The sequence below is a fragment of the Coloeus monedula genome, assembly GCF_965178545.1.
Source record: "Coloeus monedula genome assembly, chromosome: 14".
Classification (NCBI taxonomy): Eukaryota; Metazoa; Chordata; class Aves; order Passeriformes; family Corvidae; genus Coloeus; species Coloeus monedula.
Window position 1 is genome coordinate 20,710,775 of NC_138794.1, and position 26,009 is coordinate 20,736,783.

At 56.4% G+C, this 26,009-nt stretch overlaps 1 protein-coding gene across 2 annotated transcripts; it reads left to right on the forward strand.

The window, feature by feature from the left end:
* The first annotated feature begins 479 nt into the window (after positions 1 to 479).
* Positions 480 to 24,725, forward strand: RBPMS2 (RNA binding protein, mRNA processing factor 2). 2 transcript variants are annotated; one of them, XM_082290656.1, is made up of 8 exons: positions 480 to 545; positions 12,213 to 12,290; positions 12,922 to 12,960; positions 13,456 to 13,518; positions 14,327 to 14,477; positions 15,071 to 15,219; positions 23,817 to 23,886; positions 24,126 to 24,725. In XM_082290656.1, the coding sequence occupies exons 1-7, from the start codon at positions 486 to 488 to the stop codon at positions 23,877 to 23,879; spliced, it is 603 nt and encodes a 200-aa protein (XP_082146782.1). In that variant the 5' UTR covers positions 480 to 485; the 3' UTR covers positions 23,880 to 23,886; positions 24,126 to 24,725. The 2 variants fall into 2 exon arrangements, with proteins under 2 accessions (XP_082146782.1, XP_082146783.1); XM_082290657.1 differs by lacking the exons at positions 23,817 to 23,886; positions 24,126 to 24,725 and adding an exon at positions 17,924 to 18,140.
* The last annotated feature ends 1,284 nt before the right edge of the window (positions 24,726 to 26,009 follow it).

A 26,009-nucleotide genomic window follows, 5' to 3' on the forward strand; every position in this document is an offset into this window, starting at 1 on the left:
TCAAAGTTGACAAAGTTTTTCGTGGAAAGGAGGGGAAAAAATAATTAAAATAACTCGAGCCCAACAACAAAAAAAACCTCCCCGCGGTCCCGGAGGGCCGTGCCGGGCCGGGATTGGCGGCGGCTGCGGCCGGGGGCGGCCCCGGGCGGGGCAGGCGGGCGGGTCCCGGCCCCGCTGCTCGGTGCGCGGCGGCGGCACCGGGAGCGGCGGCGGGGGCTGGGGCGCGTCGGCCCCGCAGCTGCGGCTCGTTGCGCTCCGCTCGGCCCCGCTCCGCCTGGCCCGGCCCGGCCCGGCCCGGCCCGGCCCTTGACAGCGGCGCCGTCCCGGGACGCCGCATGTGAGCCGAGAGGGCAGCGCCGCACCGCCCCGCACCGCCCCGCACCGCACCGCCCCCGCGCACCGGCACCACACCGGCCCCGGCACCCCGGCTCGGCCCCGCGGAGCTCCGGAGCAGCCGGCACCACCCCCCGCCCCGGCACCCCACCATGAGCAACCTCAACAAGGACACCGAGCACACCAACGGCGGCGGCACCGTCGAGGAGGAGGTGGGCGCCGGGGAACTGGGAGCGGCTCCGATGCTGGGACATCGGGGTGGCTGGGGCTGGGTCGCGACGGCGGCGGAGAACTGGGAGCGGCGGTGGGACCAGGGACGGGGCGACGGGAATGGAGCGCCGGGGTGTCGGGGGACGGCGGATGGAGCGCGGTGGCGTCGGGGAACCGCGGCTGGAGTACTGGGGATGGAGCAGAGCGGCACCGGGGACTGCGGAGGCGGCACCGGGGCGTCGGGGAAGCCGGGAAGGAGCAGAGGACCTGGCGTCAGGGCTGGACCCCCGGGTCGTCGGGGAACCGGAGCCCAGATGCCGGGGCTGCTGCGGGCTGGGAAGCTGGGGCCGGGCTGTGGGAGCCAGAGTACGGAGGTGTCGGGGAGCCGGCGCTGGAGTCCCTGGGCCGTCTCGAGGAGGGGCTGGGGCCGGGCAGGGCGAGTTCCCTGCTCAGCCCAGTGTCCCTGTAGCCCTGCGGGGCAGCGGGCTGGCATGTCCCTGCTCCGTCCAGCGCAGCCGGTGCCCGTGGGCATGATTTCCTGTTGCCAAGTCCCTGCAGCTGGAGGGCTCCTGGATCCAGTACCGTTCTGCTCGTGTGGGCTGCAAGGGACCCACTTGGACAATAGTGGAGGAGCCCCTGCCCTGCTCCCTGTGTGCTGGCAGCCTGGCTGGGGCTCGAGGACTGCGAGCTGACCTGCCGGCAGCCCCTTCCCCCAGATGCCACTGCAAGCCAGAGCCTGAATGCTGCTGGACTCGGGGCCCAGAAGGCTAGTAAGGGTCAGTTGTCTGTAGCCACATGCCAGAGCTGAGCTTGCAGCCCTCCACATTCGCGCTTTGGCTGTTGGTGCCGTTGGCTGATGTCATCACTGCACCCCTTGAGCAGGTACTGGCACAGTGGGTTACCAGCTGCTCTCCATCTTGGAGAGGGCTCTAGAAAATGCCCGGCCTTGGAAACGTTTTGCTGCAGTCCTCCGCGCCTGGCCCTCAGGACTGGGGAGGTGCTCAGTCCCCTCCCCTCGCTGTCCTCCGTGCGCTCGCGCCGCCGCAACATGGCGCCTGGCTTGCTCCACCACCCACCGGGCTGCTGCGCGGGCCCCGTGCACCAGCTGACTTGGGGCCATCGTGTCCCCCGGGCTTCAACCCCGGCAAGGGTGACCTGAGTAATGGGGTGGAATGGATTGGCAGGTGGTGGCTTTAGCGATTCCGTCCCCAGCCTGGAGCAGGGCGTAGGTGATGCGATGGTGCAATGGGATGTGGATGCTGCTGGTGAGATGTCCCAGCGTCACTGGGTGGCACTGGTGTGGGTGGGCTGAGAGCCAGAGCACCTGGGGCCCTGTGCCGCTCCCAGTGGAGGGAGGTTTGGTACCTGGGGGTTTCATGGGCTGTGCACGCGTGCGCAGAAGACTCAATGCGGCTCCTTGATCCAATTATTCACCGGCCTGCAAAGCTCCCCGAGGTCGATGTCACTTGGTGCATCCCATCCCCGTGGTGTTGTTCCAGCTGGGCTGGTGCCTCACAGGTGGTGGTCAGGTGAGCTCCTGGTGCTGGGGCAGATCCAGTCTTTTCCCCACTGCTGGGTGGTTGTTTGGCAAAGCGGGTGCTGGAGCATTTCAGGAGCCTGGAAATCCTCACCCTCTGGAGAGGCTGGTCCTCTCAGGAGTGGAGCTTGATGGCTGGAAAACTGAGTTAAAGATGGCATGCAGTGGGCAGGGGTTGGATGGAAGCAGCTCCTGCTCTCCACTGTGTAGCCTCCAGGAGCGTGTGGGGAGGGGGATGGTCTGTCCACCTTTTTGGATGGTCTGTGGCCTCGCTGGCTGTGTCTGTTACCCTACACCCAGGGCTGCAGCAAAGGACCCACCACCTTGGTTAGGCTAGGATTGGTGGGGGGTTAACGTCCCAATCCCCGGTGGGATTGCTGCTGGAAAGTCCTCTCTCCACCAGAATCTAGCGGAAATAATGCTGCGGGTGGTGAGCACAGTTTGGGCTCCATGGTGGCTACCCTGAGCATACTCTGAATGCTTGTTTTTCCAGTGCCTCTTCCTGGATGACCAGGAGCTGTTCCTCACTGCAGAAGCTAATGGAGGCATAAGGAGTGACCTTGTGCTCAAGATCCCAGCATGGTCTGGGGGTCCAAATTCTTGCCCAGAGCTCCGCTTGATAGAGAGTGATAAATACATTCAGTGCAAAGTGGAATCCTTCAGTCCCAACATATGCAGGAGGGTGTGCTGGAATATTTTCCCACACTGTACGGATAACACTGCCAGATCCTGGTGCTGCGGACACTCCTCCGTCCCCCCCGCCGTGCGCCTCTTTTGCTGCCTCCCCGAGCACTCGCAGAAGGGCGCCGTGTGCCCCAGATACAGCGGGGCGAAGCTCCCAAATTCAGCCTTTCCCTTTATCTTATCTGCGAGCCCCTGGATCTCGCAGCCGCTTCCTGGCCGGTGACATGCAGAGGACAGGAATGCCTCTCGCTCCTCTCGAGGTCGTTAACGGGAATGTTAAACAAACAGGGCCTAATGTCAGTCCCTGCTGTTCCTCACCAGACACCTCCCCAAACGCGATCTCTCCCCACTTGCTGCTATCTTCTGTTTAATTTTCCAGGCAGCCGCCAATCTGCGTGGCAGCATCTGTCCTGGCAGTCCTGAAGGGTAGTGTGGGATGGGCAGCTGCCTAGGTGCTGCACTCCCACCCCTGTGGCAGGCAGAGCTTTTTCCAGCAGCTGGAGGAGCTTTCATGCTTCCCATGGTCACTGTGTGTTGTGTCCACGGCTGTATTGCAATAAAACCCTCTGTGTTCACCCTGCTTTCTGGAGTGCCTGATGCGGACGTGTTGGTTCTACTCTAGAAATTTGTCCTTGTTCTCCCGGGAAGTTGTAGGTCTACTGGGAGCAGGAGAAATGTGGAGCTGGCTGTGTAGGTGCCTAAGCTGGCAGTTGAAGTCTGTGGTTATCCTGTGTGTCCTCTTGGCTGGCCTCAAGGGCCTGTTTGCAGCTCCATGGGCGGTGGCTGCTGCTCTTGAGGTAGAGCTTGGGCATCCTGGACTGCTGAAGGTGGAAAGCATTAAATGTGAGGTTGTGCTGGGAGAGCCCAGATGAGGACCTGGCTAAGCTCTGCCAGAGAGAATCATCTTAGGAAGAAATACTTCCATGTGATAGGGTGAAGCCCTGGCACAGGGTGCCCAGAGAAGCTGTGGCTGCCCTAATCCTGGAAGTGTCCAAGGCCAGGTTGAATGGGGCTTGCGGCAAGCTACTCTAGTGGAAGGTGTCCCTGCCCATGGCAGGGGGTTGAACGAGATGGATTTTTAAGGCCCCTTTTAACCCAGACCATTCTGTAATTCTGTGATCTTCCCTGTTGGTCCATGGAAGGCTGTGGGCCAGAAAACTCTTGTGTTGGGGAGGCAAGAAGGCTCTTGGCTTCCAGACAGCCTCCTGAGTAGCAAGTCCTTCATCCCTTTTTCCTTAGCTGCTGCACTCCAGGGCTGCTGGAACTGCCTGGGAATGCTGCTGGTGAGTGGGCTGTGTTATGTGCTGGATGTCTGTAGCACTTCATGGACTGGTGCCAGGCATCTCTTGACTTCTGTAATCTCTGCTTGAGTGGACCTAGATACCTCGTGCATGTGTGGATTCCAGCTCTGTGGCTGCAAACAAATAAGGTTAGTGTAAGTTCTGGAGTCAAATGTCTCCTCTGATGCTGCTCTTCGCTATGAAGAACAGTAGGCTGTAGTAGTTACAGTCACCACTCGCTAATCCTCTTGCACTTGGCCTGGCTGAAGCAGGATGGTGCCTCAGAGCTGTTTTCATGCATCCTAAAAGTCCCTTAAGTGTTAGATGCAGCTTTCTGTCAGTGACAGATTGTTGGCTGAGCAGATACCCTGGAGTCACCACGCACACAGAGGTTCTGGGAACTGGTGTGTTCCCAGACATCCTCTTGGTCTTGAGCTGAGCACTGAGTTGCTCTGACAGGAGGAGGGATGTGGCAATCTCCCCATTATCTCCTTGTGTCCTGGTGCCTGTGAATACCCTCGGAAAGAGTGTCCTCCTCCTTTCTCACTCTTTCAAGTCCAAATTTCTTAGACATGAGTCTGAGCGTCGACATCCCAACTCAACTAGTCCCCGTTATGGGGTAACTTCTTTCTCCTGCCACCTGGGCTACTAAATGAGACCCGGCTTCAGAAATGAGTCTTCCTCCTCTGCTAATCTGAGGAGCTGCTGAGCAGAGCTTTCCCTACTTAGCTTCAGAATTAAGGAGTTTTTGGTGGTGCCTGTGAAAGTTAGGAAGGGCCAAACTCAAAGGTTCCCTTGCTAGGTCTCTGCTTTCCCCTCACCAAAGTAGGAAGTGCCCTTTGAGATGTCTGGGAGGTAGCTAAGAGTAGTTCAGGCTTTGCTGTCCTTCCTCATAGCTCTGCTTGAAAATCTGGGAATTCGAGAGTGACTCTTGCTGGAACTGATGTGCGAGGTTGTGGAGTGAAAGATCCTTTGAGGTTGCTGGTCTTGGCCATGCCAAATCATGGAGACTTTGCTGCTTGGATCACAGAGCAATGAGCAGTGCTGCTGCCTGCTCTGGAGCTCTGCCTGAAATAAAGGCTTCAGCTTGAAGCTTCACTGCGGCATGAGTGTAGAAGTGAGGTGCTCAGACCTCACTACAATATTCAGCATCTTCCTGCACCATGTGGGATGGTGGAAACCATCCCAAGTTCCTCCTCTGTGCCCGGCCCGGTGAAGCTGGACCTGATGAGGGGCAGGGCAGTGGGGGGACAGCCCCGGCACTGGAGTTGCTGAACCTGGCCCATACTGAGGTGTGATCCTGAGCCAGCCCAGCACATCTGATGAGAAGGGAGTAGTGTCACCAGGTGACCATGCCCTTGGCATGGCAGAAGTGGGTGCTACAGGCTTGGCCAGGGTGCTCTGACCACTGCCCCATAGGGTCATGGTGTGCTGGGGTGGCTGGAAACCCGAGGGCCCAGTGGGTGGTTTTACCCTTGTGGAGGTTCTCCAGCCCTTCTGCACAGCCCAGGAGAAGCTGTGGAAATGTTTGACCTCCCAGTCTGGGATAGTGCCTTCCCTCCTGTGCTGCCTGTGGTGACAGGTCCTTGCACTGCTGTGGGGTCAGTCTTGGTATGTGTCCGTGGGTCAGAAGCTGTTGGCCTGGGGATGTGTGTCCTTCCCATCTACTTCCAAGGACAGGAGGCCCATGTCTCCCTCAAGGTGTAACTGCCCTGGCTCACCTGTAGCAATGGCTTGAAGTGCAGCATGAGCTATGGATTGGGAGAGAGCAGCCAGAGGGCCTGTTGTGGGTTAGGGTTGGCACTTTTGGTCCATGTTTTGGTAGCACAGCCCTTCCCTAGCGGCCCTGTCTTGATAAGAGCTGGACTGATGCAATGTTAGCTTAGTCCTGTGGGTGGTTGTCATCCTCCTGGTGTCCCCAAAGGTTTCCCTGTGTTGGGGTGACACTCCAATAACTGCTGTCCACAGTGAAGAGCTGCTGTGAGCTTTCAGCTCTCCATCACCTGGGTTCTATAGAATCCTTGCTTGTTGGGCTGTGGAAGTACCTGACGTGCTACATGGGGCTGGGGCGTGGCCATTGATGTGCTGCCCCAAATTGGGTTGATTTGAGGAGAGATTCCTCTGTCTCTGGATGTGTCTGCGGAGGCACAGGACTGAAACATGCCCAGGAATCATCGTGTGGTGGGGTGAAGCAGATACAGGTGTACTGAAAGATCTGAGGTGAGAATGTTTCTTGTGAGGGTCCTGCTTCCAGATGCATGTCTCCTGCCAGCCTCTACCCTGGGGAGGAACTCATTTCACCACTGTCTCCTGCCAGGAGAGCAGGTGCTTGTGTGTGGGCAGGAAGAGCTGCCCATAGCAGGTAAAGTCCATGGCTCCAGCCGGTGGTGACAGGTGTCTGCAGGTCCCCAGCACCAGAGAGTGGCAGGTGAGGGTCTCTGGAGCCCAGGGCTTAGTGTGGTGGCTAGGTAGGGCCAGTGTGGATGTGAGTGTCCTTCAGCACATTGGCTGTGGCACTTGTGCCTATCACCTCTGGCTTAGTGGACCTATTGGCAAGGTGAAAGGTGATGATGGCAACCTGAGGGTGCTCAGCCAGCACCTCTCTGTGCTGGGCAGCTGCCCCGTTGGACAGTAGTCTCTTGGGAATTGTGGGGCTGACCTTTCCAAATGTTTCATCAGCTTTGAGCCCCTGTTGTGGTCCAAGCCCATCTGGGTGCCGTCCTTCTCATGAGATGCTGCAGAGACACAGGTGATGGGTCTTGATAGCAGGAGGAAGCATCCATGGCAAAGCCACACCAGCAGTGCTTCCTCTGGCCAGGGCCAAGGTCTATTCTTGGGTGCTGTCCTGTTGTGCCTGGACTTATCAGCTCCCATGTGCTTCCTGCTCCCCCGGAGAGGGGCTGGTGCCTCTCCCTGCTTCCCCCTTGTTGGAGTGTCTTCCTGCCCTGACCACAGGCGTGGCTGAGCCCCGTTGACATCCCCTGCCTGATGTGGGGAAAGAGCAGTGCTGGGGACGGACTGCTCCAGCTGTGAGCAGTGTGGAACACTGCAGCTTTGGGGACAAAATGCTGGTGCACTTGGGCTGCCTCGTGGTCAGCCTTCTTCCCTCTGAGCCAGTGGGACATGGGTCCTCGTGTGCCTTTTGTGCAAAAGGCTGGTTTTGGAGGGAAATGCCTGAAGCCCATCTTGCTTCAAGCGCTGGGGGAGGTTCAAGGCCCTCTTTCTGCTCTGGGGATGGGTGAATAGCTTTCCAGAGGGTGGGAAGTTCTGTGCCTGCCTGGGGCTTCCTGGTTGGAGTGGCTCCTGGCCTGAAACTGCCTGAGGACACCGGAGCTCTGCTAGGGCTGAAATGGCAGCATGCCCCTGGCTCTTGCCACCTCTCTTATTAGTGGAGGGGAAACTGAGGCACGGAGCAGTGAAGTAGCCTGTTACAAGCCCCTTCTCTCAGGATTCTTGTCCCGTGGTGTGGAGGCTGCCCTGCTTGCCTGCCGAGCTGTCCCTCGCACAGACCACACATCTCTCTCTCTCCCAGTTTCCTCCTCCCTTGTGGTTCCTGGGACTTTGTGCTGAGGGCCAAAGCAGCCCCGGGCTGCAGTGGCAGGACTCTGCAGCCCTGCGGCCCGTGTGAGACACCGAGAGGAGGATGCTGCCCCATTTTTCAGCCCCGCCACTGCACTCTGTGCGTTCCCCTCCCCGCAGCCCTGTTGTGCAAGCTCGCCGCCCCATTCCCCTCCCGTGCCTTATAAGTCCCGGCTCCGGGAGCAGCCGCAGCCTCGACGCATTCCAGCGCTCTCGCGTCAAGTGGCCCAGGCTGTATCGCGGTGGCCGGGTCCGGGGCTCTGTGTCCCCCTCTGGCCTCGCTGGTGACCCCGGATGCCAGGGCGGCACCCCACTGAGATGCTCTCCCACGGGAAAAGCTGTAGTCCATGTCCCTGAGCCCCTGGCACCTCAGGGTGGCTGCCAGGAGTGGGGAGTGCCCTTGGGGTGCTGTGGCAGAGCTCGTCCCTGTCCTCAGCAGGATGGCGTGAGGCTGGTGGCATAGGAAGAAGGCTCAGTGGACATATTTCACATAGTGTGAACTAGTGGGCAATGGCTCATTTCTAGGAAAAACTGGCATGCAACTGGGGATTCCTGGAGAGGGGGAATGTGCAACGGCACAGTGTGGGGGAGGCATCAGAGCAGGCTCTTGCTGTACCTGTCCTCAGGTGTCTCTGGACCATAGCTGGTAAAGGCTTGTGTGCTCTGGGTGCTGGAATGGATCCAGGACCAGGCCAGTTTTGGGGGCTGGAGTAGCCCAAGCTGTGCTGTGGGTGATGTAGTTAAAGGGCTTATCCCTCCAAAGGGGAGGGAGGGTCAGCCTTGCTGGCTCTGAGAGGGGAATTCAGAGCAGTCTTCTAACAAAAAAACACCAATTTCTGCCGCCTCAGGGGGTGGGTACCTGTGCCCTTGCATCGGACACTTCTGATATAACTCTTCCCTTTTTGGGCTGCAGGGCAGCTCAGAACTCCCTTTTGAGAGCTCTTGTTCCAAAGCAGCTGTGGCCAGGAGCTGTGGATGCTGTGGGGGCTGTGCTGGTCTCCGGGTGGTGCTGGGGCTGTGGTAGCATAAGGCAGGCGCTGCTGCTTGGCTCCCTTGCAGCCTTGGTATGAAGCTCCTGGCTGTGCTGCCACAAGGTGGGTGTCTCTTTGGGGGGATGCAGCTGTGCAAAGACTGACACTGGGAACTTGAGGGCTAAGTGGTTTGTCCTTGTCCCTCCCTCCTCCTGCGTGGGAAGCTGTGTTGGGATCCTCCCTCTCTTAAGAGATGGCCTAGATGGTCTTGTCCCTCCTGGCATGAATCCTGTTTTCCATGGCTCTCCTCCATCTCTGTCAGGTGTTTGGACTAGGGACATCCCCAGAGGGGCAGGGATGGGGAAGGGAGAATGTTTTCTGCAGGGCCTGCAGCGGTGTGACCCTACTGGGCTGTCCTAGGTGAGAGCTGCCTTGCTTCCCCCCATGCCCGTGTGTCCAGTTCAGATCAGTCCTGGGTGGGATGAGGCTGCTCTCACCTGGCATCTCTTTTCGAGTGGCTGGCAGCAGCACCTAAGAACGAGCAGAAGAACATGGTATTCCTGGAGATCTGGACATGTAGTTTGGCCCAGGCAGTTCCTGATCCAGCCCTGGATGGATATTTTTGATGGTGTTTTTGTGTGTTTTGGTTTGGTGTTTTTTGTCCTGTGCCTTTTCTGGATGCACTGTTGGGAGGCTGGATTTGGTGTTTGGTGGCAGGGACTTGAAGTAGGGCAAATATATTTTATCAGAAGCTATCCTGTCGTGGCAGGTTGAGTATAAGGGCTGGATGCCTGGATTTGTCAGCCTTGGGTGGAACTACTGGGCTCTCAAAGCCTGCAGGACTTGTGTTTGGTTAGTCCACTGGAAGACGCTAGACCCTGTTGCCCTCATCCACAGTTTCCTCTTTTTGGGAGCAGGGGAAGAGGCTGGACCAGGTTGCCCACAGTGCACAGGATGCTCAGACTGGTGAGCTGCCTCCTGTTTTTCTCCTGTGGGATAACCCATATCTCCTTTGCTTTATGCCTGGTATTAGAAGTGAGCTCCCTCTGGCTTAGCTCACTCTGTCCCTTGAAAATACTGCTCAGGTCTCTCACCAGCCTCACCCTCCACTGCATAACTTGGTCTCCCTTTTTTTCTTACCCTTCCCTGTATCACTTATGGATGAGTTGAATTGCAGAGATCTTGTAAAACCAACCACTTGGTCTTGTCGCTTCCAACAAGCTCTTCTGCGCAGGGGCTTCCTTAGTTTGTCTTGAGACCCTCTTTTAAAAGGTTGGCTGGTGGCATTTGGAATTTCCCAGGCTTTGGAGCAATGGCAGCCCTTGCTGGGTGCTGTGGCTTGGCTTTCCAATGCTGTGGATGGTGACAAACAGCACTTGGCGGCCAGTGAGAGAAGGTTTCTTGCTCCTGTCCTTGGCAGCAGCTTATGGGGCTGGCACTGGGAGCACGTTACCCCTGACAAAGAGCTTTCCTGGGCACCTGCCTTGCTCTGTTCAGGCTGATGTGAGGGCTCCAGCTCTGACTCCCCCTTCCCTGAGCCACCACGCATCTTCCATCCTGTCATGCCTGTCGCAAGGACTTACCAAGTGACGCATCACGGGACCATTTAGAGACCCAGCAGGGATGCAGATTTCTATCTGCTCGGAAGAAACATCCATTCTGAGGGCTGAGCACACTCGGATCCTGAAATATTGAAAAGGAACAGTGCTTTCACATGGCTGAGGCACATGTGTGCCACCACACTCTGCAGTCCTCCCCTGCAAGAGATGGCCGTGGGTCTTCTGGGAATGCACTGCAGGCACTCTGTGGAGCTCATGCTGAAGTGCAAGCGCTGAGGTCTTTGAGGCAGCCAGCAAGCCAAGAAACAGTGGCATTGTCCCCTCTGTCCGGGCATGGGGTGGCCTTGGAGTGGTGCCTTAAAGCATCAGATGAGCTGCAGGGTGGTTGGGAAGCCTGTCAGACCAAGCCTGGGCTTGGAAAGTGTTCCTGGAGGGCTCCACATAGCATCCTGCTTCCCCAGGCAGGGCAAAGCAAGAGTGTATGGTAGAGCCATCCATGTTGAGGCGTCAGGGGAGGGGATGGGAAGGATGCTCTGGTTCTGCTCTTGAGATGTGCTGGGCCCAAGAAGGGCTCCTCACACTAGTCGGGGACAGTGGCAGCCCTTAGTCTCAGCATGAGCAAGGGAGCAGGAGCACCCCAAGCCTTTTGCAATCACTGTCCATCCTGGAGGGCTTTAGCCTGGGAAGGGCATTTGTCTGCATTGGCAGGACTGTCCTGGGCACAGGAGCTCAAGGAGGTGAGTTTTCATCCATAAATGAGAGAAACTTCCCTTTGTGAAGGAGTCTGTGTCTGGCTGCCCCCAAAGAATTACAGAGGCAGAGGCTCCTGTGTTTCCAGCCCAGGAGCAGGGCAAGTGTGTGCTGCTTAGTTTGGTGGTTAAAGAGGTTTTGGATACAGCCTACTCTGTCTGGGGAAGGGGAAATGGCTGAGCAAAACCAGAAATGTGGGAGCAGAGTCCTTCTGCCCTGCAAATGTAGTGGGGTCACTCCATGCTGGAAGAAGGCCAGGAGATGAGTTCTGGCTTGGGGCTGCTGCTCCTTGTTAATAATGACAAGTGTCTTCATGACCTCTGTTGTGCATAACTTCCCTTTCCAGCTCTGTGCTGATTTACAAGAGGTCTCTGCAGCTTCATCATGCTGCTTCCTATGGAAATAGTCTGCCAGCCAGTGTGCAGGGAGAAGGTGTTCATCGTGAGTCTGACTGTTGAGCAGAATTCTCCCAGGCCATGAGCCTTCAGCACTTTCTTCTTCCTGGTTATTCAAGTGAACTATTATCTATAATTTTAATGGATTATCTATTGAAATCCTCCCCTGGCACTGTATTTTTTGCTTTGACATGAGTGTTTGGACTTGGTCCATGACTTGAACAGCCTGGGAAGAGCAGACGCCTGCAGGGGTTTGGCCTAGCACAGCTACTCTTGGCTGGGAACAACAGAACAACTGCTCTGAAAGTGGATTTGGGAGCAGATTCTGAAGGGTCTGAGGTATGCTGGGGAAGGAGCTGGGATGGACCCAAAAATCTTCCTGCTGTGATGTTCTGGGGCTGTTGCAGAAGTCAACAGCTACGAGTGGGGCAGTGAGGTGTTTCTCAAAATTGAGGGATGTTTTTGAATCGGTGATGTAATTAAAGTCCCAGGGTAGGTTGAGGAGAGGAGATCTAGTATGTGGTCTGTAGAAAGAGCTGGAGGGAACTGGGATTTGTACTGGTCCCTTCTGGACCTTTGGGATGCGTCAAACTTAGTTCTTGTGGCAGTGTATGGTCTTTTCCAGTTTAGCCACCAAGGTCCTGTCAGGCTGTGGGGCTGGTGTTCATGCCTTGATCAACCCAGGCCATGATGCCAGGGACTGAATTTTTGTAAAGGCCTCAGTCCTTTGAGGCAGGGGCCAAAGGGCTGGGTGTGTTTTATCCTGGAAAACGCCCCTCTAATGCAGGGAAGGGTTAGTGGACCTTTGAGCCAAGGTGTCCTGTTCTTACTGCACCAATCTTCTGAGCTGTGCTCTGTGCTCCTGCTTGGGCACCAGAGCTCCTTTCAGTACAGCTGCTTGGCCTCTCCCCTAGGTACGGACGCTGTTTGTCAGTGGCCTTCCTGTGGATATCAAACCCAGAGAGCTCTACCTTCTCTTCCGACCATTCAAGGTAAGAAGGTCTTCAGATCTGGTTTTTGGTGGGAAAGATGCTGTTTTGTGGATGACCTGGCAGCAAAGGTCTGTCAGGGGAAGTAGGAATGACATGGGAACCTGAAGCCAGCACGGGATCCCAGGACTTGTGCTTAACTGGGAAACCTCCCCGGGAGCCTGCCATTGGAATCGTGCTGTCTCTAAGCTTGATGAAACTTGCTTGGTCAGCCCTGCTCCTCAGCTGGACCAGCCCTTCCTTGAGGATGTGTCCTCATCCCCTGAACTCCATCTTTGTCTAATAACCACTCAGGCTGTCTCTGGGGAAGCGGGGTTCCCTTGTCTGCACAGGGTGGGTGCTCTGCTTTCTCTAGGCACTAACCAGGGCAGGGTGCTCATCTTTGTAGCTGGATGAAGAGCTAGAAAATGGGATTCCTTCCCAAAGGGCCAGGATGGAACAGCTAAAATACCTGCTCTGCCCCCAGTCTTCTCCACTGGTGGAAAAGAGGTGTTATTGTCCCTGTTCCTGCTGCAGCCCCTGCCTTATGGAGGGCTTGGAGCTACAGGAGCTCCTGGAGCTGTCGTGTTGTGTCTTGGTTGTAGCGTGGCCTCTTCAGGAGCTTGACACTGACTTGCTTTCTTCCTTCCTGCAGGGTTATGAAGGGTCACTGATCAAGCTGACTTCAAAGCAGGTACCTCCTTCCAGCCTGTGCATTTTGGGCTTTTGCTAGAAAACTGGACACGCCAGGAGGGGAGAGGGGAAAAATCCCATTTCACTGTCTAAAGCACTGTCTGGGCCAGCACCAGCTACACAGCAGGGTTCTACTGACCCAGCATGTTCTGAATGTCTCCATGTCTTGTCTTGCTGCCCTGGGTGAGACCTGAGGCTTCAGCCTCAAACCTTGTGCTGCCATCAGCCTTCCCCACTCCCCTGCTGATCAAGGCAGGGGTGCCCATGCTGGAGGCTGACAGGGTGAGCGGTGTCCCCACTCACAGGAGTGCCAAAGCATTTGTGGTGGGAGCAGGTGCAGAGCAGGAACCTTGGGCCAGTGACCCAAGCTCTGCTTGAAGCCCCTGTACAGCTTAGGATGGTCTCCTCTGCTGGTTGTCTGGGGCAGAGAGGGTGGCAGGGCAGCCTGAGGAGCTGGAGGAAGCTTCCAAGCTGAAATTGGTGTTGTTTCTTTTAGCCAGTGGGTTTTGTGACCTTCGACAGCCGGGCTGGCGCTGAAGCAGCAAAGAATGCCTTGAATGTGAGTACCCAAAGTGCTGGGGGGCTGGGGGCCACATGCCTTGCTGGAGCCAGAGCTGAGGGCAGGGAAGGGGCAGGGTCTCCCAGCTGTGCCCTTGACTAGGGAAGTGAAATGGTCCTGAAGCATCCCACCAGGGAAGTGGGAGAGCTGTTCCAGGCTGACATCAGCCTGGGCAAATGGATGCAAGCTGTCTCAATGTAGTTTTTGACCACTGGAAGACAGCTCCAGGGCCTCTGTGGGTGTGGGGAACTACTGTGACTCAAGAAAGTATCTTGAGGATGGTCAACATGGAAGTGACACCCAAAATGATCCCCATCCTGAAGGAGTGTTGGTGGGATCTGGTCAGCAAGACATGGTCCTGCTGTGCTGTAGACCTTGCCTTGGGCTTTGCGGCACCTGCTAGTGCCTCTGTTCAGGCTGGCAGAAGTTGTAGTGGCACCACAGATGGGAGCTCCCGCACAGATGGGGGTTATTCCAGCTCCAGTGTAGACAGAGTTATCCCAGCTCCAGCAGACAGACCTTTCCTGACCCGCATTGGTAGCCATACCTGCTACAGTGGTTGGTGAACTTCACATAAGGAGCAGAACTGCGTCCCTCATGTTGGAAGCAGTGGTCCTGGGCCAGCTAAACGTAAAGATAAAACCACATGGGAGCTTGAGTGTTGCAGTGAGGTCACAAAAATCTGGGCATGTGACTGTAGTGGGGTGGCCTTGGTTCCTCAGTTGGGCTTTGGTCCATGAATAACCACAGCCTGTTCTTGGACTGGAGCTTCACCTCTGAGAAACTCCTGTGCTCTCTCCTGTGACAGGGCATCCGCTTTGACCCTGAGAACCCCCAGACCTTGCGGTTAGAATTCGCTAAAGCCAACACAAAGATGGCCAAGAGCAAGCTGATGGCCACACCAAACCCCACCAACATCCACCCTGCCTTGGGCGCACATTTCATTGCACGGGACCCCTGTGAGTATGCTGGGAGGGGCTTGGAGGTCATGGCTCCAACGTGAGAGATGCCCAACTCTGGGAATGCTGCCAGGGTGGAAGGGAACCCAGACCCACCTCTGCTCTGCCTGAAATCTGCCTGGGGCAGGGAGGCCAGCAGGATGTTGGAGCCACAGGCGAATAACAGGCATCTGGCCAACACAGAACTGTTGAGACGTGAAAGTTGGATTTGGGTAGCTCAAGGGATGCCATAAATTCTTTAAATCATCCCTAATTGTGAAGCATAAAGGATGAGTCCTGTACCATCACCCTCTGTGTAGCCTGGTGGGGTCTGAGGCTCATGGGTGACCTGTAACGTGGCTCTGAGCCCCCTGTCCCCCGTCCTGCATCCTGTGGCACCAGCCCTGTGCTGCCTGTGAGGACCAGTCTGTCCAAAGCCCGTGTGGGGCTATAATGCAGCACATTCCTGGAGCAGCTGTGCACACACGTTTTATACCTCACCACGAGGGCAGTGCCAAGCTTTAGCCTGGGGTGGGGAATCCGGAGCCTGTCCCAAAGCAGGCTGTTGGGGCCAGCTACTGAGATGCTGTCCCTTGTCTCCTCCTCCTGTCTAGATGACCTGACTGGAGCGGCTCTCATCCCAGCGTCCCCGGAAGCGTGGGCTCCCTACCCACTGTACACCACGGAGCTGACCCCTGCCATCCCCCACGCCGCCTTCACGTACCCGGCGGCCGCTGCTGCGGCCGCTGCTCTTCACGCTCAGGTGAGTCGAGCCCCGCCTCCCGTGCCAGGGCTGGGCCCTCCTCTCTCCCCGCCCCGCTGCTCTCATTGCCGCGGTCTCCGCTTGGCCGGTTTGACCCTGGCCTCTGCCCCTTGGCTCCCGGGCAGAGCCTGCTCCCGGCTGCAGGGCAGGGGCGCCCAGCCCCAAGGGGGGGCTCCGTGTGGCCGAGAGCAGGCAGAGCTGGGTGATGATTTCTGACCTTGCAGGTCCAGCCCCCTTTCCCACAAGGGGCAGGTGGGTGGGAGGAAGTCGGGGCTCGATTTCTGGCTGGCCCTGTTGCTCCCCATGGCCGGAGAACTACACTGAGGGACTGCTGGGAGGAAACACTCCCTGCCAGCAAGTAACATAGCTATGAAATGTCATCCCAAGTCACAGCAAAAGCAATGGGCTTAGCTCCATGCTGAATTGAGGGGCTCAGCTGGGACCCTGTGGGCCAAATGACTCAAACACTTCCAAAGCGGGAGGAGAGTGTCCTGCAGGAGATGAGTGACTAGAGCCTTGCCAGAGCGAGAAACTGTGATGGAACAGGGTGTTAGCCCCCCTGGGTACAGGCTAGTGAGAAGGGTCATTCCATGCATGAACCTCTGGAAGTGCAGGTGGTGGTGCAACCAGCCGCCTGGTGTCCCAGGGTTTGCTTGCTGACAGCTGGGGATGTAGCAATGCCTGTACTGGTCTGACACTGGGATGCTTTCGTGTACAGTGACCACGTAAAGTCCTTGAAACCATGAATATGCAAAGGGAAAGCCAAACAGAGTAGCAGTGTCCTAATTCCAAGTTAAGGTGCTTGGCTTGAAGCACTTGTCCAGGAGAAGCTGGAGCCCCTGTCCCTGCCCTGCTCAGTGTGACCAGCCAGCTGTGCTCTGCCTGCTTCCGTCTCTGCTCCTGTAGCGGTGCCATGGGCGACTGGGGCAGTGGGACTGAGCATTGGGGCTTAACCTCTGCTCTCTGCCCTGCCAAGCAGGGTGTTGACTCCTACTCTTCCCTGCTTAAATGGAGAGGAAGAGGAGCTGTGTCCTCTCACCTTGCTGTCCTGGCTGGCAGTGAGCTATGTTGGCCCTTGGGCATCCTGTTGCTTCCTGCAAGCTTTGTGGTGGTAACTGCCCAGCTTCAAGCCAAGCTTGCTTCCCAAATGCCACATGGAGTAGATGCCAACTCCCATCCTCTGTCCTGCCCCGCTCACACCTGTAGACCTCTCCTGCTTCTGCCCTTCTACAGGTGAGCTGGTGTTGGGCTGAAGCTCCTGTGGGGTAGGGAGAAGTACATTGGGGTTCAGGACAGGACCGGGTACTGGGATGTTCTTCCAAGGACCTCCAGAGCCAGGCTGATTCTTCACTGGGAAGGTTGTGCTTGCTGGTGTTTTCCAAAAGTTGGTGGTGGTGCCCACAACTACAGGGCTGTGCTGTGCTTCCCAGTGGCCCAGGAGAGAGGCATCTTCCTGCCCCTTGTGTGTGTAGGGTGATGGTCAAGGCTGAATTGTCCCTGGAAGGGAAGACCAAGAAAAAACAACCTCTCTGGCCTGTCTGAGGTGGCTGAGGGAGGTGAAACTTTTGCTGCAGTTTCTTCCAGGATGGTCACTGGTGTCTGTATAGGAACCCTGAGTGTGAGGGCTAGACATCAAAACTTTATGGTGCATGGTGGGGGAGAAAACTCTGCTCTCGTAGAGTGGAGAGTATTAAGGAGGCCTCCAGCTACATCTTTTCCCTCTGGGGTCTTAGTTCCTGCCCTCCAGCTGGTGAGCTCCTGGTTTCCAAAGAGGTTGTCTGGCCTCACCATAAAACCCTGAGCAGCTCCCCGTGTAGGTAGAGCTCCCTGCACAAGGGGGTCCATGGGTGGTGATGGCTCTCTAAGCCTTAGGGAGCCAGTGCAGCCCCTCCAGGCTGTGGCTGCACCCAGCTCTTTCCCAAAGAGGCCACTGGGCAGTCCCAGCCGTTCCTGGCTGTGCTGAGCTGGTGCTGACCCCGCAGGGGCACGTCCTGGCACAGGATATGTTACCAATAAAATTTAGCGGGGTTAAACATTACTCGTGCTGGCAGCTCTGGGCTGGAGCCCTGTCCTTTGCAGAGCTGAGGGTGGAGCACAACAGGGAGATGACTTTTGCTCACAAACTGGGCAAAAAGCTGTGCCCTTAGTCCCAGTGTGCTGAGCCTCTGCCCTCACTGGGAGGGGCTGGCTCACTGATGTGGTGGGCTCAGAACAGTCACAGTTCTTCCTCCTGGTGGACTGGTGTTGGCTGGAGGGCATCCGTGGGGATGGCCAGAGCTTTAGCAGCTCTGTAGTGATCAGCCTTGAGGCAGGCAAGAAGTTGGAGGCTGTAGCTAAACCAAGATCTTGTCACAAGAGATTTAAACCTGAAGGGCTCATGCAGTGCTGAGTTCAGCAAGGGGGAGAGGAGGTGGCCTGGCCAGGCCTCCTGAAGAGCTGCCCAGAGGGCTGGCAGGAGGGATGAGGGGCAAGAGGTGCTGAGAGGCTGGCTTGGCCTCGGGAACCCTTGGTAAGCCATTCCCAGCCAAGACTGATGGCTGCTGCTCCTGGCACGTCCCTGCCTCGGTGATATTCTGGGCAGGCACCAGGCTGCTGTGGCTGTGGCCTGACCCTGCCCCACTGGGGACTCTGCTGACTTTAAGATTGTCCCATCTGCCTTCCCTCCCTCCCACCCTCTCTCAAATCCCTCCTTTGATGTCCCTAGTGAACTCCAGCCATGATGCCAGCGCAGGCTAGCCCCGAAGCTCAGAGCTGTCCCTGGAGATGGGACGCCCTAGTGATGCCTTATTGCAGCTAGTGGAGTGGCTGTACTACAGCTCCATTCCTAGAAGTGTTAAGCATGATGGCAGCCACGTCTGGAAAGACTGGTAAGGTAACCATCTCTCCTCCAAGGTGCACCGTGGGATTTGCAAGCTTCTGCCCATCTCTGTAGCCCGTATCTCCTTGGCAACCCAGTGCATGGGCCTCACGCTACCCACCCACCAGAGCCTGGGGAATGAGATGCCAGGCCTTCTTTCTAACCCACATCTCCAACTTCGCAGCACATGACATGGCGCACACAGCATGGCACCATCTTACATCAGCTCCTCCCAGCTCAGCCAGGCTTGGCCAGGCCCCGCCGGTGGGAGGTTGAGCCGGGGCAGAGACCACCCTGCCACTCGGCCTGAAAGAAACCTGGTCTCTCCCCAACTTTGACCCTTCGAGGGCAACCAGAAATACACCTTGACCTCACTCCTGGCACACGGTGGGGGAGGTGAGTGACGTGGTAGTGATAGCACACAACTAAATTTTAGCGGGCACCTTAGACAACATCACTTGCCGGTCACTTTGTTCCAGAATCGCATACCGGGACAGACCCTGCCCTTAATCATGGGTCTAATCTCACCTCTTTCCTCTCCAGTAATGGAAACGGAGCCAGTTCCTACCTGGAGCTTGGCTTCTCTCTTGCAACCTGAAATCACAGGCAGGACACAGGTCGTGTGAGCCGTAATGGAGGGAATCGGCAGCCTGGGAGAGAGCGGAGCGGTGTAGGAGACTGGGAGCTTGGGAAGAGGGAAGGGCCTGTGACTGGTTGGCAGGGGGATGGTTGATGTTTGACTGAAGGAAACGAGCCCTGGTTCAGTTCTCCCTGCAGTGGTTCTGAGCAGACTTTTTTTCTTCTCTCTGTAGAAGTGATGATGGGAAAAGAAGCCACCAAAGATGAGGGCCCAGGCCTGCCTTTGCCTTTGGAAAGCTGTGAGGTGCAGAGATGTGCAGAGCTGGCCTCCTGGGAGGATGGGAAGAGCTTGACACAGGCTTAGAGACAGTGATACAGCTTGTCTTGTTCTGCTTAGTCCTGGTAGACAGGCCCATCCATTGCTGGTGGGATGGAGTTGGGCTGCATTATGTCTCTGAGGTGGAACCACTGTTTTTGGGGGGCCTCTAAGCCAGGCTCTGAGTGGGCAGCAGAGGATGCCAGGGCTATCCACGCTCCTTGAGCTCTTCTGCAAAGAGATGCTTCCAGCTGTGGCAGCACCCATGAGGACAGGGCTCTGCTCTGGGCAGGACTTGCCCTGGGAAGCAGGGGCTGGGTGCAGGATTGGCTCATAAGAACATGGCCACATGGTGCTGCTGGGGACACAGCTGATGTGTTGGGTACCTGGAGCCCTGGAGATCCTGGTAGGTGCTTCCAAGGCAGGCAGCCAGGGCAAGGCCTGAGAGCACAGAGATGCCAGTCTTTTTGGGAGTGGGCTGCCCAAGGTTCCCTCGAAGCATCCACTGGAGAGACCTTGAGGAGATAGCAGAGATGGGTCTCTGGTTCTTGGGCCTGTCCCAGTGAGTGGTGGGTGGAGGGAGCAGTCCTGGATCATGGCCATGTGGTTGTGCAAGAGCCTGGAAGGACCTTGGGGCTTCCTAGTGCTGGGTTGAGGCTGATCCCATTGATGAAAGCAGAGGTCAGTACTCCAAACCCCCTTTCCCTTGCAGGTAAGCTGACAGACCCTCCCTAGACTGGAGACAGTGATGAATTTTCTGTCTCTAATAACTTGTTGCCTGATTGTTGGTGCTGTTGTGTAGGGACTTGCCAGGATTATTTCTCTCTGGGCAAGCTCCGTGCTTCCCAGAGATGTGAAGCCTCTTCAAGATGTTCATGGTTGTGGTAACATCCTAAACTACAGTGACTTAGTGGTGGCATAGCTGGCCAAGCAGCCCCAAGCCAGCAGTTCCCTCCTAGCCAGGGAAAAGCAGGCAGGAGATGCTCTGAGCATCCTCCAAGCAGAGGATGCTGCTGAGCAGCTGTCCTCACTAAGTGGTGGGTGAACGGGACTGAGATGCCATCAGAAGAGACTTGTGGCCAACAGTGGCTCTCCGGGGCTGGCTCAATCCAAAAGAAAGCAGCACAACTTGCTGGGAAAGCGGAAGTGCTTGTTTGCTGCAGTCTGAGAGAGGGGGGTGTGTCTCCGTTGGATTGGTGGATGGATGAATGCCTGTTGGAACGTTCCTAAGCAAGAGGAGGGATCAGCGCCTGTCTTTCCCCACGTGCTCCTCGCCCTGGTGTGGGATGTTGTGCTGATCCTCCAGCTCTCCCTCACCAGAGCTGCCTGGGGAGATGCACACGCTCGATCCCACTGCATCTCCTTTTCCTGGTGGTGGGCCGGGCTGCTCTGGTCCCACACCTCATTGTCCCCCCTGAGGGGCCCTTGAGCAGGTGGCCTGGGTGCAGTGCCCGCTGCTGGGGCAGGCGTGTGTCCAGCCCACACGAGTGGGTGAGGTGGTGCCTGTGCTGCCTGTCCTGCCCTGTCCTGTCCTTGCCTGCCTGGGTCACATTCCCACGGGCTGCCTTTCCAGCTGGAGCAGAGCAGCTCTCGCCGGCTGCCAGCGGGGGCTGCCCAGGGCTCACACCCGGTGACCTCCAGTGCTGCCTGCGAGGTGCTCGTGGCTTGCCAGGCTGAGGATCTGAGGATCTCAGCAGCACCAGTGAAGATGCTGCTCTGCAATCCAGCAGCTTGGCAGCAAGATGTGGCTCTTGGACGTGTTAGTTGGATCCTACCAGCTTCTGGAGCACAAGGAGTGCTTTGTCCCTGCCTGCACTGAGAGCCTTTCTGATCCCTGGGGACCATTCCAGCCGTAGAGATAGATCAGAGCTCCAAGGGTTGCTGAGGCTGGCTGCAGACCTAGAGGTAACTAAGGAGGAAAGGCAGGTCCTCCAAGCCAAAGGTGGTCTGAGGAGGGACCTGCATACTTGGTCCTTGCTTCCCCTTTTTCCTTCTGAAGGGCTTGCTCTCCATGAGGGTGGTGGGCAATCGGATACTTAAATTCTGAGGGCAATTGGGAGAGGCAAAGGAGGCTTTGACAAAGGAGAGTGAACCTCTGATGGGGTGTTTCTCTGTCCCATTTATAATTCCGTTGTGATTTTTAGGTAGCTGCTGGTGTTGTGCTGCAGAAAGGGAAAGGTTCCTGGCCTCTGGGAGGTGGCAGGCAGAGGCACACATTTCTCCTCTCCAGCTGTTTCCTGGGACAGATGTTGAAGGCAGCAGCACGAGGCCGCTGCAGTTGGCCGGCAGTGGCTGCCTCGTCCCTGTGAGCAGGAGATGTTTTGGTGGTGGGACCAGATTCCTTTCCAACTGTGAGCTAATGCCTCTCCAGAAACAACTGTGTCTCTTCCAGTAAAAGCCTCTCTTGCTCTGCTTTCTTCACCCAGTGCTGGACATCTCCATTAGTTCTCAGCTTCCTCCCTGATGGATGTAGTATTTTGAGGTGTGTGAAGAGAAAACTGCCTTGGCACTTAGAGAGTGTCCTCTTGGCTATCTGCTGCCTCCAATCCACTGCTTCCAGTGCTTTCTGCTGGCTTCAGGAACATCCCTCCTACTGAGTTCGTGCCTCATCCCATCAAACCCTTAATCCTGTGGGCTGAAGACCTGGCAGGTCATTCCCTCACCCTGCCAGCATGTCAGAGCCTTGGATTGTACCCAGGATTGTCATGTCTGTAGAAGCTCCTGTTGGGCTCCAGGCTGAGCCCCTCTGAATGCAGGGCTGGGCTAGTGGTCTGTGGGGTCACGGTGGGTCAGGCTGGGTGGGTTTGGTGGCTGAGCACTGGAGACATGCAGGAGGAAGGCAAGGAGGGGTGGTCCATTGCAGTGATGGTTTATTAGCACCAGAGGTAGGAACAGGGCATGTTTTAAGAGAAAACTGGAATTTCTGTTGGAAGTGGAGGTGCTGAGGCTCGGCAGGTGAGCCACAAGGTGGCTCTGAGGACAGGGTGGAGGGGCCAGCAGGCTGGGCTGTACTGGCTCCTGTATGGCTTGGCCGAGCTCGCGTGGGATGGAGGCAGCTCTCAGGGTTAAGCACTCACAGCCTTGTGAACGAAGGGGGAGTTTCCTGTTGCTGCCGGGCAGGAGGAAACTGCTTCCAGCTGTCGAGGGGAGGGGTGTGGAGTGGGAGACACAGGCCAGGGAGGATGGCTGCAGACTAGATGTGGCTCTGCTGAGCAAACACCTCCTGGTGACAGGGCTTGGGGGGAGCAAGAAGCCCCTGTCCTTGCTCTGGCAGCTGCTGTGGTGGCCCTGTAAGTTGTCAGTGATGCTTCTGCCCATTCCAAGCCTTCCTGGGCAGTGTCTATGCACAGTGTGGTGGCCCTGGCTGGGCAGCAAAGGTCCCTCTCCCAGGCTAAAGGAGACATGAAAACACGCTGTGTGTGGCACTTGCTCCTGGCACTGGATGGGACCCCTCACTGGGGAAGGAGGGTGTTGGTAACATCCATCCCCTTGATTCCCACAGGTGGACTGGCTGGGATGCTGTGCCATGAAGTGAGGTATGGGGCCAGCTGGGAGCTGATTTAGTGGCACCCACTTGCCTTGTGAAGGTGTCTGGCAAGAGTCCAGCAGATTACGGAACCATGGAATGGTTGGAGTTGGAAGGGACCTTAAACCCTTAAAGGGTGTCTCATTCTACCCCCATGCCATGTGCACGGACATCTTCCACTAGTCCAGGTTGTTCCAAGTCTTGTCCAAACTGGCCTTGTTCTGAGCTGATGAGAGGCTCCTGTGAGGACAGAGCTTCTGCAGACTGGCAGGGCTCCTTCAGGAGCCACCTCCTGGAGAAGGACTCAAGGCCCACAGCTCGTGTGGCTGCAGTTCCTGGCATCGCAGCCCTCATGCCTGTGGGGGGAGGACTTGGCAACTGCAGGCAGCAGTGCTGAGGTTGTGGCAGTTCCCTGCACATCTCTGCACATCCTTGGGAGAGGAGCATCTAGCCAGGCTTGTTTGGGTGAGGGGTCAGCTGTGCCAGAATGAATGGGACACAGAGAGTGGCTCACATGGGGCTCCAGGGGGTTTTCTGCCACTTTTCTCCCCATCTGAGAGCCAAGTCCATCGTTGTGCTGGTTCCCAGAGCCCTGAACGTACTGAGGCTGTGCTTCTCTCCTGGCAGCTGGGGAGGGAGGAGCAGGGGGTGGCTGCTGTGCTCCAGCAGCAGGACCGAGCTCCAGTCGCTGCTCCAGCTGCTGGATCCATGCTCAGTCAAGTGGCACGGGCTCGTCTCCTGCTGCTCTCAGGCATGGAGCTGCTGATGCAGCCCAGCTGGACACACTGGAGGTCCGAGGCTGTGGGGCTGGACATTGCCAGCTCACTGTGTCTCCTACGGGGCTGGAAAGTGTCTGTTCAGTTACTGTCCCTTGTTAGGTCCCCATCCAGCCCCTTCCTTGGCATTGAGCAGCTCTGAGAAATAGATGTGGCAGCAAGCACCTGCCAGGGAAGCCTCCAAGTCTTGCTGGTTTGCAGTTCTACCGAGTTCTTCCCATGGTGTGGTTTGCCTGGAGCCATTCCTGGCAGCAGGGTTGGTGCTTGGAGAACTCCGTGGGCCTCTGCTGTAGTGGATGAGCCACTTCTTCACCCATACATGTCCTGTAGAGGTTGTCTAGTTTTAATGTGTGGTCTTGAGATGCCTCCTTTGGCTAGCTGAGCTACTCAAGTAGTATTTGGAGCTCACCCTGGAGCCTCCTTTCCCATGCTGGAGACATCTTTGCTCCATGGACCTTGCACATGGCTTGAAGGAGCTGAAGGTTTGTGCTCTGGTTGAGGTAATGCTGGGTCATGGACTTCTGCCGTGGCTTTCTTTTCCAGATGCGCTGGTATCCTCCCTCTGAAGCTACCCAGCAAGGATGGAAGTCTCGTCAGTTTTGTTAGTTCGTTAGTAAGTAATTAATTACTCTTGGAGTCAGGTCTTTGTCTTGCTCTTCCTTGGACTCTTGTGGGGAGGAGGGATGGGAGCTTGGGCTCAGCCCCACACACCCACCCAAGGATGGTTGGGTTTCCCAGGTGGGTGATGGGAGCTCGGGAGCCCCCCCCGAGCCCTGGGGTGGGGAGGGGGCCGTGGGACACACTCAGGACGCAGGTCCAGCTGGCCCTGCTGACCGTGCTCCTCTCCCACAGTGTCTTTCCTCGGCTTGTGTTCCTCCTCCCTGCCTCTCCGCAGAGGGACGTGCCAGGGACGATTGCTCCGACTCCTCTGGGTTTGGTTTGCAGCCGGCAGACAACGCGCCCGGCCCCGCCACGCTGCCCCTGGGGCTGCCAGCACCCCCTTCCCCGGACTGTGAAGCCGCCGCGGCCCCAGCCGTGGGCTGTGCGCTGCCTCTGTCCCTCTCTCCATCCATCCATCCATCCCTCCATCCCTCCCTCAAGCCAGCCCCAGGACCTCTCCCTGACCGAGCTTGGCCGTCCGGCTGCGCTGAAACCCAGCCGCGGGCTAGGTCCTGGGCTTCCCCGGGCTCGCCCTGCCCTGGGGGCAGCTCGGCTGAAGGAATCGAAAGGCAAAATGGGTTTTGCATGTTTTCTGGCATGAATTAAAACACTTAACTTGTGTCTGTGTGAGTGTAAGTTTGTTTGTTCTAGCGTTTGTGTAACCGTTAGCAACAGGTCTTGGCCCAACGGATTGATCCATCAAGGTTTTCCTCTTGCTTCGGTGAAGACTTGGCTTTGAGAAATACTAACTGTCCTTGTCTCACCCCTTCTCCCACCTCACCCTCCCCCCTCCCCAGGACGACCAGAAAAATTTGAAAAATGCTTTTTTTTTCCTTTTTTTTTTTTTTTCAAAGTACGATGCACTGGGTTTTTGTTCTCATCCATTCTGCTCTGGTTTTAAAGTCAGGGTTATTATGTTATTTTTTTCCTTCTTCAGACTTCTATATATAGAACAGCTGTAAAATATCTAATCTCTTTTTTTTTTTTTTCCCCCCCCACATCCTTCTGATTGGAGAGCATCCAGTCCTGCCAAAAAATCATCCATCCTTATGGGAATACCGAACAAAAAGAATAAAAAGTATGAGTATTTTTGTACCATGTGTAATAAGGAAATATTTATGCATCATAAAGAATTTCTTGTGTGTTTGTGTGCAATTAATTATTATTATTATTATTAAAGAGAAATTGTAATCCTGTAAGATAAGTTAATGTTTAGTTAAAAGCTTGAAAAAGAAGGGTTGTCTTCTGTACCAATGATTGAGTCAGGCATAGTAAACAAGAACTTGTGCAATTTTTGTTTTAGCATCTTATTGCTTGGTATTGAAGTGCTTTAAGTATTATCTGATCATGGCTGTCTCGCTTGTATTAAAAGATTTGAGAATAAGTTGCTCTATAATTGCTGATCCTATGAGAATGTGAAACTGGATAATATATGAAATGCAACAAAAAAAAAAAAAACCAAAAAAACCAACAAACCCAGAGGCTGCTGTGACTTCTTCTGTGGTCTTGGGTGTTTTCTTGTGGGAATGGTGTGGGATGCTTCAGGCCTAGCCTGGCCCCTGCCTTGTCCCGTTTCCCAGGCTGGGAGGATGCAGGCTGGTTTGGGATACAGCTGAGGCCAGGAGCTGGGCTCTTCCTCAGCCTGCTGGGAGAAGGGCAAGTCCTTGCCTCTGTGGGTACGTGGAGGGGGGTTGGTGGTGCTTGAGCTCTGCTGGAGGCCTCTGCGAGGGCAGCCCTGAGCTTTTTTGGGTGTTTCTGTTCCCCCTCCCAGTGTCTGTGGAGGCTGAGGGCCTCTCCTCCGTGCCAGCAGTGCAGAAGGAGATCTCCATAGAAGGCAAATGTTCTCTGTGGCTGGAGCATTGCCTCACGCCCGCCCAGCTCCTGCTCCGGTGCCTGGGCTGCCCAAACCTTTCTGTGCCCTTATCTGTACCTGCTCAAGCAGCTCTGGGAACGGCAGTCCTGGGGCAGGGGCTGATTGTCCCAGTGGGAATCTCCATGCGGGGCCAGGGGCTCTCCCTGCTTTGCCTCAGGAGTCCCCATGGCTCCCTCGCCCCTGCGCTGGGGCACTCCAGGGCC

Bases quoted from the DNA above. Each gene is read 5' to 3' on its own strand.
- RBPMS2 (XM_082290656.1), top strand. From the start codon at position 486: ATGAGCAACCTCAACAAGGACACCGAGCACACCAACGGCGGCGGCACC. The intron at 12,291-12,921 runs GTAAGAAGGTCT...TCCTTCCTGCAG, and splicing joins TTCTCTTCCGACCATTCAAG to GGTTATGAAGGGTCACTGAT. The intron at 15,220-23,816 runs GTGAGTCGAGCC...TTTCTTTTCCAG, and splicing joins CCGCTGCTCTTCACGCTCAG to ATGCGCTGGTATCCTCCCTC.